The 14,483-nt window shown below is 38.2% G+C and overlaps 1 protein-coding gene across 1 annotated transcript; it reads right to left on the bottom strand.

The window, feature by feature from the left end:
* Positions 1–6,031: 6,031 nt before the first annotated feature.
* On the bottom strand, positions 6,032–14,475 carry syndig1l (synapse differentiation inducing 1-like). Its single transcript, XM_024266827.2, has 4 exons — positions 14,089–14,475; positions 12,370–12,845; positions 8,602–8,739; positions 6,032–7,993 (listed from the first exon to the last, which is right to left on the bottom strand). Exons 2-4 carry the CDS (start codon positions 12,781–12,783, stop codon positions 7,835–7,837), a joined length of 711 nt encoding a protein of 236 aa, XP_024122595.1. The 5' UTR covers positions 12,784–12,845; positions 14,089–14,475; the 3' UTR covers positions 6,032–7,834.
* Positions 14,476–14,483: the final 8 nt, after the last annotated feature.

Below are 14,483 nucleotides of genomic sequence, written 5' to 3' on the forward strand. Positions count from 1 at the left end.
TTGGGCCCATAGTAATTCAGGGACAATTTTGATGCTGTTTTGCGATCAATATTTTCAAACTCATAATTTCTCCTCTGCTTGCTTTTTAATCTTCTCCTCAGAACTAAAGACCACTCTGTTCTTTTGTCTCCAGAGGCTTTGGACTGTTTCTGTGGATTGGAAGACAGGTGGAGTGAGATAACTGAACCTGCAGCGGGCTTGTTCCAAGTCCTGGAGGGGAGCGAAACGCTGCTTTCATTTTTTTCTGACATCCTGACTTCAGAGAGCAGGCTTTTGTTTCTACTGCTGGCAGCTAAAGTAACCTTGAGGTGTGACAGTGAGTGATGCCAAAAGACAGAAAAGAGACAAGGCAGTCCTCGCACAAACTTGTGCCTGCAATTGTAAATAGTCAATATAATGCTCTGTGGTTGGTAATGTGCTCTGACAGCCTCCTCCAACCGCACAATATGTGCCGAGGATTGGTGTCTTTAGCCTTTGTTGCCTGTGAAATGCTAAGTGTTCCAACTGTCAAAGCTGCTCAACAATTTTAAATACAGAAGCTTATTTTATTGCATTTTAAAATGCAATTACCAAAACACTTTTTTTAGAATGATGTGTTGGCAAGTTTCATATAATCAGAATCTGATTACTGCCTCCTTTCACTGCACTGTTTGGTCCACACCAGAGTTTAACTGAAAAAGTCTGTTTAGTTTGGCTGTAAATTAGGGTCTTGGTTCAGTGACAATGCGGATGAAAATGCTAATGGTTTATCTAATGGACGAAGGCGAGTAATGCAGAGTTTCCACAAGCTGCTTCGCCTCGTCTCCCCTCGAATCGCCGTTATTCAACTCATCCCGTTTGTTTTTTCAGTTCCAGCTGCACCGTTTCAACAGGGCCTGACGAGGAGAGGCCGGGCTATTGGTTATTTTGTTGTGTCTTTAAATTGCATCGGTGCAGCTGGAAACAAAGAGGGACAGCTACACCTACAAGCTTGTTCCAACAGTATGTGTTATTGTCTGCTGCTGATTCACAACAATGTCAATAAAAAAATACTCAATAATGCATTTTAGTCTTAAAAAGCGCCATAAGAACACTTCAAAATACCAAAAACACGATTTTCATCAGAGTGGATCTTTAAACAAATGCACTAAGTATAGTCCCCAGTGTGTAAATGTGACTAATTGAGTTTGGTGCTGTTAAAGCCCCACTCCAACAATACAATTTTGTAAAATCGTTTCCAGTAGTCTTTTCATTGTGATTATGCAGTTTTTAGCCAAAATCAAAAAAGCCTTTGTAGTTTGTAAGACATATTTTATGGCCAGCAGCAAGAGCTCATTAGATAGACAATTCTGGGTTGTGGGCGGGACTGTTGGAGTAACCCCGCCCCCTTAACCTCCCCATCGCTGGGAATGCTGTCTGCTCACAAGCTTTTAGCTCCAAGCTAGCTTTAGCAGCACAAAAATAATGCAGATCAAAGCAGCCATTCAGTTTGAGCCACAGGACGGCTCGGACGAGGACAATGACGCGGAGGGGGAGATGAGCGGTAAGAGGGACTTTTAGTAACGTCATTAGCTCCAGGTTTTTCTAGCATCTGGTTTTCTGATCCAACATGATTTGAATTAAGAATTACTTATAAACACATTTTTTAACCATAGATTATTTAGGTCCTTTATTATGAGAAACATGCTACAATAACATGTTAGAAACACAGAAATACTATTTTTACTGGAGTGGGTTTGAGCAGGAAAAATAAATAAGGTAATTTGGGGTAAACAAGTAAGTACTAGATGTTGCAGTTTCTCAAAAAAACCACTGGAGGCTGGTGTCAGATACAATTTCCTGTTGACGAATATGCTAAAAAGTCAGATTTTACACCAAATATTAATGTATACACAGCCTAATAACAAACATTTTGTTTTATTTGATTTATAGAAAATTCTAAGGGGTGCAGTGCTTTTTTCAATGGGTTGTTTGACTTTAGTGGAGCTCAAATGTCAGCAGTAATACCATCTTTTTGAGTGGCAAATGATTGGACTGTTGGGTAGACTAAAAGCTTTCCCTTTATTTGGTCTCATCCATAATTGTTTAGATGGGTGCACAATGGAGTAGCATGCAGTGCTTTCTCCTCACAGTGAGAAGCTTCTAGATCAAATTCCAGCTTGGACATCTCATTTTCTAAGTTCGCATGTTCTTCTCGTGCATGAGTGGGTTTTCTTCCTCCCATAGTCCAAAAACGTGCTTCATGGGTTAACTAGTGAGTCTTAAGTCTTCTTGGGTATCCATGTGTGCCTCGTCTTCGCCCAACAGTAGCTGGGTTTGCCTCTAGTAGGTCAATGACTCCAAAAGAGATTCAGTGAGTTCTGAAGATGGATGAATGTTGAGGTGGGCAGAGGAAACTCTGGTCAATGTGCCCGCCCCCTTCAGGCTTTCATTTTTGACCTTTATGTCCGAGGTCCGAGATTATCCATCGAGTGTTTATGTAAGTGGTAGTTCCACTAATCCTCTGTTTATGATACACTAAAATGGACCTGCACATTCTTACCACGCTGTATTTGCCAACAAATGATTACTTTTAACTTGTCCTTGAATTTTCACTTCTTAGATTTAGAATGTGGTCATTTATTTTTTCTATTTCTAATGCATTGTGCTGATTTTTTTTTTTTTTTTTTTTTAACTTTTTTTGGCTTCTTTGGTTGACTGGATGGTCCAGATTGTGTTTCAAAATAAGTTGCAGGTAAACCAAAACCCAAGATAGACAGGGTAGGCCCTTTTGGACCGCACAAGAGTTCAGGTGAACTGACGTTAAACATGTTCCTTTTTTATTTTTTTATTTTTAACTTGTAAAATTTCCATTTTAAAGTAGATAAAGAATTCCCTTCACTCCTTATAACACAACAAATGCACCTGTGTGTTGTAGAGGTCAAAGGCCTCACTGCTTTTGAGAGTCCATCACACACTGATTCACTTTTCAGGTATAAATCAAGGCTGATACTATTCACACGTATTTACATGCGACCAGCACAGAAAGTGATGGAAATTCATATTGGCCACACGTAATATGTGCAGCCAAGATCGCATTTCTGCATTTCCCGCACGCATTTTAAGTGTGTCCAAGGCTGGATTTTTTTTTTGTTGGCCGCATGTATTTAAAATAAAAATGTGTTCTACACATTTGACCCATCCCCTGGTGGAGCTGTGACCTGCAGAGACAGCCGCACTCAGGAACAATTTGGTTGTTTAACCCTAACTCTAACCATAATCCTAACCGTAACCTGTGAAAGTAAAAGATTCAGGAGATTTGCACCATTTCACTATTTTGCACCAAAAACTTTTCCTAATTGTAGTTACATGCACTAGTATCGAGTATCAACAGATCTGTGTGTACTCCATATGCTAAAAGCATGTTCAAAAACCTGTTCTGGAACACGTGTGTGTACCTTTACTTCACAACAGTAAAATTAGTATTCTTGCAGATACAGTCTGACTTCTTGCTGCATTCATATTCAGAGGAAAAAAACAACTTCTTCCTTGCCCATCACTTTCGTGCACTAGAATGACAGGTATCATTTTAATCAGGATTTCCAGTGGCACACCTGTCAGTCTAGAGGTCTCTGTGCTCCTGCTTTAAAAACGCAGACAGCATTTTTAAGAGAAATCTCTCTATTCTCATTTATACATAGCCTCATCTTTGTTTTGGTTAAAAGATTTGATAAAAAATAACATTTTTTTGTCTCCACATACAGGAGGACCCTCGCCCCATTCCATTCTACCAATACTGTTTTTTCAGATCTGTTTTTGTAGAAATGCAGTCTGCTGGCTGCTCAATGACCGGTCACAAATGGTGGAGTGTGACACTCAGAAGCACTGAATGCTTTAATGATTGCAAAAGTGGCTGAAAGAAAACCATAACTGCAAAAAAAAAATAAGCATGTTTATGGCAGTTCACAACCTGTGTTTTTTCAAAAAAAAGAAGAAAAGAAAAAGGAAACTCACAACATTGCAAATATTTCGTTAAAAAGGAAATGTTCAACCGCTTACACATCTTTTTAACCCCTTTATGCCCGAATTTACCTAATATTCTGACCTGCTGAGTTTGAAATACCAAACTTCCTGACAATCACTTTTTTTATCTTATTTTAGGAAATATTTTTTCATGTCCTGTTCAGGGTATACTCCGCCTTCTTCCAACAGTAGTTGGGATAGGCACCAGCAACCCTCTGATCATGAAAGGGATTAAACGGGTATTAAAAGGGATGGCTGGATTGGCAAAACATTTAATACCTTTTTACTAAGCTAAGAAAACCTTGAAATATTAGATATTTTAGGGACTGAAAATTATACATTTAGATTATTTCTTTATCTAAGATGTTAACTTCAAATATGTTCATGTATTTCAATAATTTATCAGGGAAAAAAAGGTATCTGGTAAAGATAAAGCGAGCTAATTTTCATCTATCATACAACCTGAAATATTACTAAATAAAAAAAAATCCCTCCAGTCATCTTTTGATCTATTTTAAAAGTGTTTCCATTGTTCTTTTAATCATGATTATGTCATTTTTAGCCAAAAAATAAAAAAAACATTCTGTCATTTTCAAGGAGATCTTTCTGCAGTAGTTTTTTTAGAAATTCGCCTCTGAGTTTTGAGCGGGTCTGTTGACGCAGAGCATCTCCCCTCCCTTATTGCTGAAAGCTCTCTGTTTAGACCGTTGCAGCACCTCACACCCCCAACCTAACATTACCGGTGCATCAAAAATGGTGACAATATTAGAGCTATCCAGCCGAAAAGTTTTTATCCAGATGAAAGCTCAGACAAGGAAAACAAAGACCTGCATGAAACTAATTGTCGACGAGTGCACCAGAATGGAGCAGAGCAGGGGGCTTCTGACCCACCCAGCATATTTTAATGAAACAAAAATGATCTTTTTCAATCAGCATGTTTTGTGTCTCCTCCTGATTCACAATAATTTGAATGAAGAAATACTCAGAAATGCAATTTTAATCTTGATTTTCTTTATCCACGTGCATCTTCATGGGAAAAATGCCACAAGAAAATGTTAAAAACACGAATTTTCATCTGAGTGTGTCTTTATTTGAAAAAAAAAATGCAGACCGTATACAAAAAAAAGTATTTCTGTGGAGTTTTGCTTTTTCACTAATGGAGCTTGATGTGCATTGATTTAATCACCCAGTTAATCACCTGCTGACTTTTTCCTACTTTCAATAGAATTTTCAGAAAATAATAAAAAAAAATGTAAAATAACAGTCAGATCCATTTTTTTTCTTTTTTTGTTAGAATGTGACAATCATTATTATTACCAGTAATTTACTTCTTCTTTGTAGTTTTCAGAGGTAAATGTGAAGCCATGTTTTATTTTTCAGAGGACATATCTGAGCTTTGCACTGCAGGAAAATGAATTGAATTATTAGAATAGATAATGATGAAGGGTGTAACAATTCATTTTAACAACGATTCAATTCCCATTATAATTTGTTGTTGCTGATCCGATTCATTTTCTTATTTATGTATTGATCAAATAAAAGAATAAATAACAAATCCACTTTGAAATAGCCAAAAACAAGCAAACAATATATAGGCTTAACACTAAATTTGATTTAATCAGATATATTCTTGAAAGACTGAACTAAATACATTAAGTACTTTGAATATAACCGGAAGGGTTGTATGTTTTCCAGGACAAACAGCATAATTTACATAGGGTAATTGCAGAAACAGAGAGTGGATTCTTCTTATTGTAATGGCTTACCAGCTTACATATCTCCTCTTTTGTTTTGACAAATTACAACTTCTGAACATAAGTGTTTCATTATCTGACAGCAAGCGATAAGCAGCTCAGTAATAAATATCAAGTCTGCTCTAATTATTCGCAGCAGGTGGTGTTTTATATTTTTTTACCTCAGATGTTTGCTTTGCTCATTCTTAATTTTCTCTGTTTTTAGTTTCAGCTTTGTTCAGGTTTTTTTTTTTTTTAGCTTTGCTGCATCAAATCTTTTGAAAACACTGAGGAAAATGGAAGTGAAAGACAATGGCTCAGTTCTCATGCCAAACATATTTATTGAATAAAAGTACAGTACACTACAGACACTTAAAACCCTCAGGTCCACTGCTCTGCAGCTTTGAAGCTACCCTCTTGAAGTCTTTTGTCCTGGTATTTTTTCTTCTTCTCACGTCTCGTTGACCGGATCACTGTCTAATTTACGTCTTCAGTAGTTTATGACTCAAAACTGCCTGCTATTATTCAGGAAATTCATTTACAAGGTGAAAAATGCACAGTTTGGATTCATAGACACAGATAATCCATTCACCATGAAGCTAAATAAAGTTCAATTTACTGATGTGGTAAAAGGTAGGTTTTTGCTGCAGAGTTCCGTTTCTTCATGTTGAGGATCTGGTGTTGAAGAATTTTTTTCTTTTTATTTAACAGTCTTTTTTTTTTCTCCTGTATAGTAGAACATTCAGGTGGAATGATATAAATAAAAATACAAAGATTCCTTCTGGGTAAGAGTCAAAGGTATGGGGTAAGATAACTCTCAATAAGAAGTTTATGCTTAAAGACAAAGTTGTGCACAAATTAATATTTTTTGCACAACTTTGCTAAAAAAATATGAGACAACATTTAGTTTTTTGTTTAATCTGTTTTGAATACCATTTATTTGATTTGATTACGACTTTCCTTTGTCCTGAATACGAAATTTTCTCCTGTTAACTGTCAAAAATACGTTGCAAGTATAAACATCGAGTCGTGAAACGGATTGTTCAAATTGCACCTGTGTATTGAGGTTTTTAAATTAAACAAAAAAAAGAATAGAACTTTTAGGATGTTATTGATCCCAAAATGAGGAAATTATCTTGTAACCACAGCAGTTGAAAACTGAATAAAACATAAGTGATCTCAGGCCACATTTTCTTGTTGCAAGGTGACAACAGCTGATTGTGTAAACAATGCATCAGGGGATTGTTTCAGACCCAGAAGGGGTGAAAAAAAAAAACATCCAAAATAAAGGAGCAGACATACCACTACACTTATTAGGTGTAAAACGGGGTATATGTCTGTTAATAGACATTGATAATGAGAGCACCCACTTTTGGGTCTGAAAAATTCAGCCGGTGCATTGTTTATACAATCGCCTGTTGCAGTCTTGCAGCGAGAAAAAATGCAGTTGGAGATTGTTCTATTATCTGTTTAATTCAATTTTCGACTGAGTTATGGTAACAATATGACTTCCCTGTTATGGCGTCAAAAACATTAGAGACTTGATTTCCCATCTTAGGACGTCTCCCTGTGTTTTTTGTCTAGAGAGAAGCACAATCCAAGAGGTTAAATTAACCAAATTTATTTGAAGATGGAGAAGACCTGAAGAGCATTGATGGGGGCTCGTCCGGGATATAGAATAACATCTCAACATATTCTAAACATTTTTTTTATTTCAATAAATAATCCTTAACACACATGCTCAATTTGAACCATCTGTGTTTCTTAACTTGATGTATATGTGATGTTTTATTGACAGTTAACTGGAGACTTTTTGTATTTAAAATGAAGACAAATATATTCAAAATCAGACATGTTAAGCGCAAAACTAATGTTGTATTCCTATTTTTTCTAAAGTTGTACACAAAGTATTAATTTGTGCATGATTTAATCTTTATCCATACACTTTGATATGACAGTTATATTACCCCATGCACAGTTCATTCTTGAAGTGTGTTTTCTTCCTCTGTGGTCTGTTTAGTAGAAAACCCAAGACATACATGTTCATGAGAGGCTAACAGATCCACATTTCCTTTTTTTTTCTTTTCTTCCCCCCCCCACCTGAATAACAAGCCCCAGTGCTATACATGTCCAGGCTTGGATAAGTAAGCTACAAGGGCAACAACCACCCCCACGTACATCCCGGTTCCGATGGTAATGGACAAAGCAGCCAGAAATAGCGCTCTTCTGGAGCTCATCCCTGCTCTGGAGAAATCTCCCTTAGCAATGGCCTTGCCAGTCTGACGAAACAAAGCAGAAAATAAAATCGCTTGGTGGGTTACTCATCAACAAAGAGTGTATGTGTAGGTGTCGATCCACAGTTAAAAGAGAGAAAACAAGAAATGCTCTTATGCAAGCCATTAGTTACCATGGCAATTAAACCATTATACCTCTGACAGTGACAAATGTGTTGTTCGGTTGTTTTGGTTTCCTATCATAAACCAGCTTGGCCTTTATTTATCCCTTAGACGCTTCATTTTCTCTCTGTGAGTAAAATTTTCTTTGTAGTTATCAGGGAAGATTTTTGCAGAACTTTTTAAAATAGGGTGTTAGAGTTAGTGGGAGCTGAAAGGACTGAGAGCTTATTTTAGGCACTACAGCATTATGTATCTGAGGCACTGTGCTTAGATGGACCATGATGTGAATTAAAACCTCAGTGTTTTTCTGTTCACAGATGACTGACAAATGGGCTGAATTTGCAGTCAGTCGTGTAAAGCAAGTGCAAAGAGGGTCATGGGAGGGAAAATGGGCTGCTGTAGCACTTGTCTGAGTGCTTGTGCTCACTGACCTTAGATATATTGCAGTGCAATCAGAATTAATAACAGGTTTGAGCTCTGTGGGACTTTACCTTGTGAGAATAGCAAAAGGCGACAATGCCCAAGGGCCAGAAGCAGCAGAGCATGGAGAAGATCGCCAGGCCCAAGTAGTCACGAGGGGGGAGTGTGAGGAAGTTGTCTTCACTCTCACTATCGCTGGAGCTGTCACTCTGGAAGAAACAGTGTTTATAACAAATAATTAGGTTCCTGAATGGAAGACAGCCCGCAAAGCTTGTTTACGTGCATATTTTTAGATAAACAAATCTCCATTCCTGATTGAGAGGAAAATGTGAGCCTTTGAAATTGACGTCTATGATTTAAAAAAAGAAAAAAAGGCAGGATTGATGTGCACATAATCAGATTTGAGCATCTTCAAAGTGGTGTGGCGCAACAACTCGTGCTCTGTGCCCTTGTTTCCACAACCAACCAGGACAGGCTGTGCTCAGCCAGCTGGAGAGGATTTGTTTCCTCTGTCAACACCCATGAACGGCATGACAGATAACGCAGGATTAACAGATTGTTCCATCATTGGGAGGTGACAGGAGAAAAAGCAATAAGACAGTGTCATTTATGTACTAAATTGCCTCTGGAGCCTGATAGACCTCCACCATTCTCCCTCAATAAAATCCACATCCTGCTTTAAAAAAAAAAAAAAAAAAAATTGTAAATTCAACAAGCTCAATGCTGCACCTTGATGCTTACTCTCAAGGCCACGGGGGCTGAGCAGGCTAATGAATGATAGATTTGAATGCCATTCAGACAACATGAGCCCATCGAGCCTGCAGCAACAGCAGCAAAGTGACTGCGTGCGTGACCTTTAAGAGAAGGTGGCTGTACTTCTCTCAACTCTTCGGGAAAGCTAGCAAATGTTTGCCCCCATAAATTGCCTCCACAGAGAGTGGGTTTCATTTGTTAGTGTTGCCACCTTTGGGACTGATAAAATTGGAGGGGGTGTTTGAGAAAGCACAAAACAAAAATCAATAAGGGAGGCAAGACTTCAACCAATCAGTGTGCAGGTGATTAAAGAACGATCAAAACGAAGGGCAGAAAGAAAGATGTAGTTTGGTGTTTGGAGATGTTCTAAAGTCTGTTGATGTCTTCTGCTTCAGTGAAACCACTTTATATTATCTAATTTGGTCAGATAGAGCTGTTTAAGGTTATTTATTAGAGTGTCAGATGAATGCGTATGAAGATGGGGCCATAAATATAAGTATACTGCACACCTAAGCTTAAAAGGGCCAATATCATATCATTCTTAAGCCTTTCAGAGTAAACTATATCCATATATATGAATATATATTACCTTTGGGACACTAAAGAGCACTTTTTAAAAATGAAATATGAGTTGTTTTGTGATTAATTAACATTATAATACACTTAAAGGCTCAAAAAAGTTGATTTTGCAAGATTTAGGCCCTTAAAGAAAGTGAAAACCCTGTCATATCAATAATGTTTTTAAATAGCAAAATAATCTTAATTTAAAAAAATCACTTTTGGTGTCCTGAATTTGTTCCTTAGTGTAGGAGTTCTTAGAGAGACAATTTTTTTCTCTTTTTTTAAGCTAATTTAAAGAAAATGATTAACAATTTAAGAATACTTGACTTATTTCAAGACGGACTGTTTTGTAGGGTTGCATAACTGCAGAAGAAGCAAAGAAAAAGCTACTTTATAACAGTTTAAATATATTTACTTCATAGTCTAAAACTCATCCCATTCACCTTAGTTTATAAGTAACACTCCAAAACACAACAGAAGAGTTCAGAAGGTTCAACACCAAAAAATGCAAGAAAAACATCAAATCAAGTAATGATAATAAAAGAAGAAATAATAATCAAATCACAAAAGTAGCAGGTTAAAATTTTTCCAAATAGTTCTTAATTGTTTTGGTCCAATTTGGTCAAAATTTGACTTATTCTAATAAAGAGTAGGCATACAAAAACAAAAAAGAGCTAATTCTGTTTCAAAAAATTGGTATAAATATAAAAAAATATATAATTTTAAATAATAAAATAAAAATTCCCACTCTTTTAAATTTGAAGAAATGATAGGCTTTCACTGATTACTGGAATAAAAAAAAGTTATCTTTTTCTATAAATAAATGCATTAAAGAAAATCATCCAAGATAAAGTAGTAGTTTAGGCAAAAGGTAAAAATGTTCAAGAAACTCCTAGAAGAAAATCTTTTACAAAAACGTCCCTATGTGAATATACTTGAGCCAACGTGACTTGTTACTACCCACCTCTGCAAAGCTCTGCGCTATCTACTTCCTGAACTCTGTGCACCCCGGCAACAGTGTGAGATCAATCAAAGCAGCAGCTGGTCACAACCGCCTGAGATGACATCATATAAATGCTGAGCACAAACAAGAGTAATCTCCTGCTATCTCTGCAGCAAAGCCTCATAACAGACCTGTATGACTGGTGCATTCAGTCCTGCTGACAGCCCTGCAAGTCTACTGCAGGTGATGCACTCCCAGTCCGGTCTGCCCTTATAACTGATGAAGCCCACTGAGGGACTGAGCCTTTAACAACCCTGTCACAGCTCTCTCCAAGGTCTCATTAGTGTCTGGAGGGGCCAGTGGACTCCACAGAAATCCACCGACAGAGCCATGTAGCTAGTTAGTTGGGGCATCATGCACAAGGTTTTGCTACTTTGTCACCAGCAATTTCTTCTTTTGCTGTCAAGCACCTGTCAGATTTCTACTGATAAAGGCAAGCTGTCATTTCTTCCAGCTGGGTTGCTGGATGCACACCAAGCCTGTTGTACCAGAAAAATGTAAACATCCTGGAGATTTTAAGGCTTGATTGAAACCCATGTCAGATTATCTTGATTTTTCTGACATAATTTCTTAATGTTTCACTTGTTGCGATTGATCATAAAGTATTCCTTTTTTGCAGTGACAAGATTCAAATGAGCCATAAATCATATAACTGACATGCATTAATATGTGAGAGGGGAAGTAAGAATAGCAGGTGTTCAAATTTAAGCGAGAAATCCAGCTTTTCATCAAAGTTCTGTTCATCAGGATCATTTTCTCCTTTGAGTTGACATAAAATAACTTTGGCTCCAGGCTTACCTGCTACACCGGGCATGAATCAGCCAAGTTCCATTTAATACCCTAAAAGCCCGGCATTACTTATGGCATTAATGGCGCTTGCTTCAATGTCTCCATCCATCTGCAAGGCCTCCGAGTGACAGGAGCTGGCACAATCATCATCCACTTAGAGTGCTATACTTTTTCTTCTGCCAGCTCCGAGCACGGGGCATTTCACAAGCTTCCCTGGCTGAAATTAGATTTTTACCACTTCACTGATTCTTTGCTTTTTTCTTTTCCTTTTTTTTTTTTTTCTTTTCAGAGCGAGTTGTGGTCTAGGAAGAGCTTGGACTGATAAAATCTGATGTGCGACAATAAGAAAACAAAAGCACAGTTCCACTCCGGGTAAAAATTTGAAAGCTTTGAAAGAGTGGGAAATGAGCATGAATCATAGTGGCAGCATATTGAATAATAAGCAACACTGCAGTCAGTGCATGATGAATCATTTTCTACTGAAAGGTGGCACTGTCAGTTACAAGGAGAGCTGATGCGCCCTTAATTTCATGAAGTAACTCTATACCTTAATCACTGTGAAAAGCATCTCTTTCTTGCTTGAATTTTCTCTTAAAATGGGTGCTTCTAGTAATTATTGCTCATTTAATTACCTCCACTACCACAAAGCTGAAGTTTAAACCTTTTTAATATTCATTAGACTGCCTGGTACTGTAATAACCACCACCAATTCCTCTGTGGTGGAACCTCTGACCTCATACTCTGGACCTTGATCCTCCTCCACTTCATACGACACAGTCTGGATCTTCACATCCTTTTCTCCTTGTGCGACTCGGTCGGTGTTTTCTGCGGAAATCGCATCCGTCACAGCGTCCTTATTCTCCGTGAACGTGGTCTCAAAGCTCTCACTCTTTGAGTCCTTGCTGTGGAGGCTAACGTCGTCCTTGTACATGATTAAGTTCGGCTTGTAAAAGGCCTCCACCGCAATGTGGAGAGAGGTGGCGTCCAGAAACTGTTGGGACTTGTGCGTGCCGCTGGTCCCTGTGTAGTAGTAGCCAATCAGGCTGTCCTGGTAGGGCTGGTTTGGGTAGTCGCATTGGTAACCCTGGTAGTTGTGTCTGCCAGTTTTGTCGAGAAGTGGGTTTTGAAGCTCGTTGAGGCTCTCCATGATTTTAGAAAAATTGATGAAGAGATTGAGAGATGGAGTCCAAAGTGTTGGTGGTCTTGCAGCTGGAAGCCAAAAAAAAATGAAAATCAACACAATAAAAAATACATGCAGTCATTTTTAAACCATCATGCAGCTGCAGTTTGATCCCAAAATAACACATTTTAGCAATAATGCGATTTGGGAATTCATTGCAGGGGTACCTTGATTAGATTCTGCAATCAGGATTCCTCCTACAAACTCTTAGCAAAAGCAGCTATAAATGCACCATCTGCTGTATGTTCAGCTGTTCATCTCACCCACACCCAGTTTCATATAAACCTGCAGGAAAATGCCTCCTTTACACAGCCTTTGCATACTGATTGGAACTGTCTGCCATTTGATCTTCTTGACTAGTTTTACATTCAGTTGTGAAACAAATGGGAAACATGCATCTGTGAGAAGATTGAAAGGCACGGTGCCAATGAAAGGTGGTGTCATCCAAGTGTTCCAGGCAGCAAATGTGACAGTTTGGTGTGCAAATTAGCCGGCAGAATCAGCCCGGCTTACTTAATCTTGCAAGTAGATCTGATATCCGCCGACTAATAATGAAATTAGGTGATAAATGAAGCAGCTGAAGGTCAAATCCTGAACCGGAGAAGAATCATCTTGACAAAAATGTTATGAAATCCCTATTTTTATTTAGAGGTGAATGCATCTGCAGACATTAAATATATATATATATATATATATATAAAAGTAAAGTTTTTTGCAGCCACTGTAGATTTCCCAGTGATTTGCTCTGGAGAAGCATGACTAATGTGGGCCAGTGGCTGACTCTGAGCCCACACACACCCGCGCAAACACACACAAACAGGACTTAAGCTCAGCATTTTCACCACTGTGTGTATTCCTGCAAGCTTCCGAGGCTGAGCCACAGTCCAGATAACAAGAAATTCCATTACACACTACATTACACAAGGAAAATCACATCTCCAATGCACAAATAATTCATTTCACATCAGAAAAAGTGCACTTAGCACACTTGAGTGTATACTTAGACTCCACAATTATTAATGACCATAAGTAAACTGTCTGTCTGCTTTTATATTGAGGCTCTGTCTGTCACACACACACATATATATATGCGCACAGATGCACACAAACAACAAAAATACACATTGCTTCACATTAAACTGCTAAAATAAAATAATCCTCTAAGGAAAATTCTCATTTTTTCCCACATAGTTCTTTCTAAAACGCGTTCCGTTCCATGCCGCGCTGCTACAGGAGTATTTTTGGTGGAAAAAGCTCTGACAATAGTCTTACCTGTAGAAGACAACTCCCCGCTTCGATCCGCTCAGCATCCTTCCCTGGCGCAACTCGCTCGATGGAGAGGAAAGGACCGATCCAGCAACGCACTTCTCATCATCAGTTTTGGCAAAAAAGCTGCCATCTCTGCTCAGCAAATAAACATCCGCGTTTTTTAAAAAGAACGCATGTATTCCTTGCGCGTCAGATTGGACTTTGCTCGGATGCCATGGCACCGCCGCTGCGCCTGGTGTATTTTTACGCACAGTGTCGCGCTGAGCTCCAAACAAAACAAGTCGGACAGAAGCTGAGATGACTTCAGACGAATGATTGGCTATTCGTGGCGCGCTGTAAAACTCTGCTGCTGAACAGGGATTTGAAATGTCCACGTTTTTTTTTTTTTTTTTTTTTTT

The sequence above is a fragment of the Oryzias melastigma genome, linkage group LG22, assembly GCF_002922805.2.
Source record: "Oryzias melastigma strain HK-1 linkage group LG22, ASM292280v2, whole genome shotgun sequence".
NCBI classification, from domain to species: domain Eukaryota; kingdom Metazoa; phylum Chordata; class Actinopteri; order Beloniformes; family Adrianichthyidae; genus Oryzias; species Oryzias melastigma.

What these genes read in the sequence shown, in the direction of transcription:
- syndig1l (XM_024266827.2), bottom strand. Translation starts at nt 12,783, where the DNA reads ATGGAGAGCCTCAACGAGCTTCAAAACCCACTTCTCGACAAAACTGGC. An exon ending in ATCAAGGTCCAGAGTATGAG is followed by an intron (nt 8,740 to 12,369) that starts GTCAGAGGTTCC and finishes TGTTTCTTCCAG; the next exon opens with AGTGACAGCTCCAGCGATAG. An exon ending in CCTTTTGCTATTCTCACAAG is followed by an intron (nt 7,994 to 8,601) that starts GTAAAGTCCCAC and finishes TTGTTTCGTCAG; the next exon opens with ACTGGCAAGGCCATTGCTAA.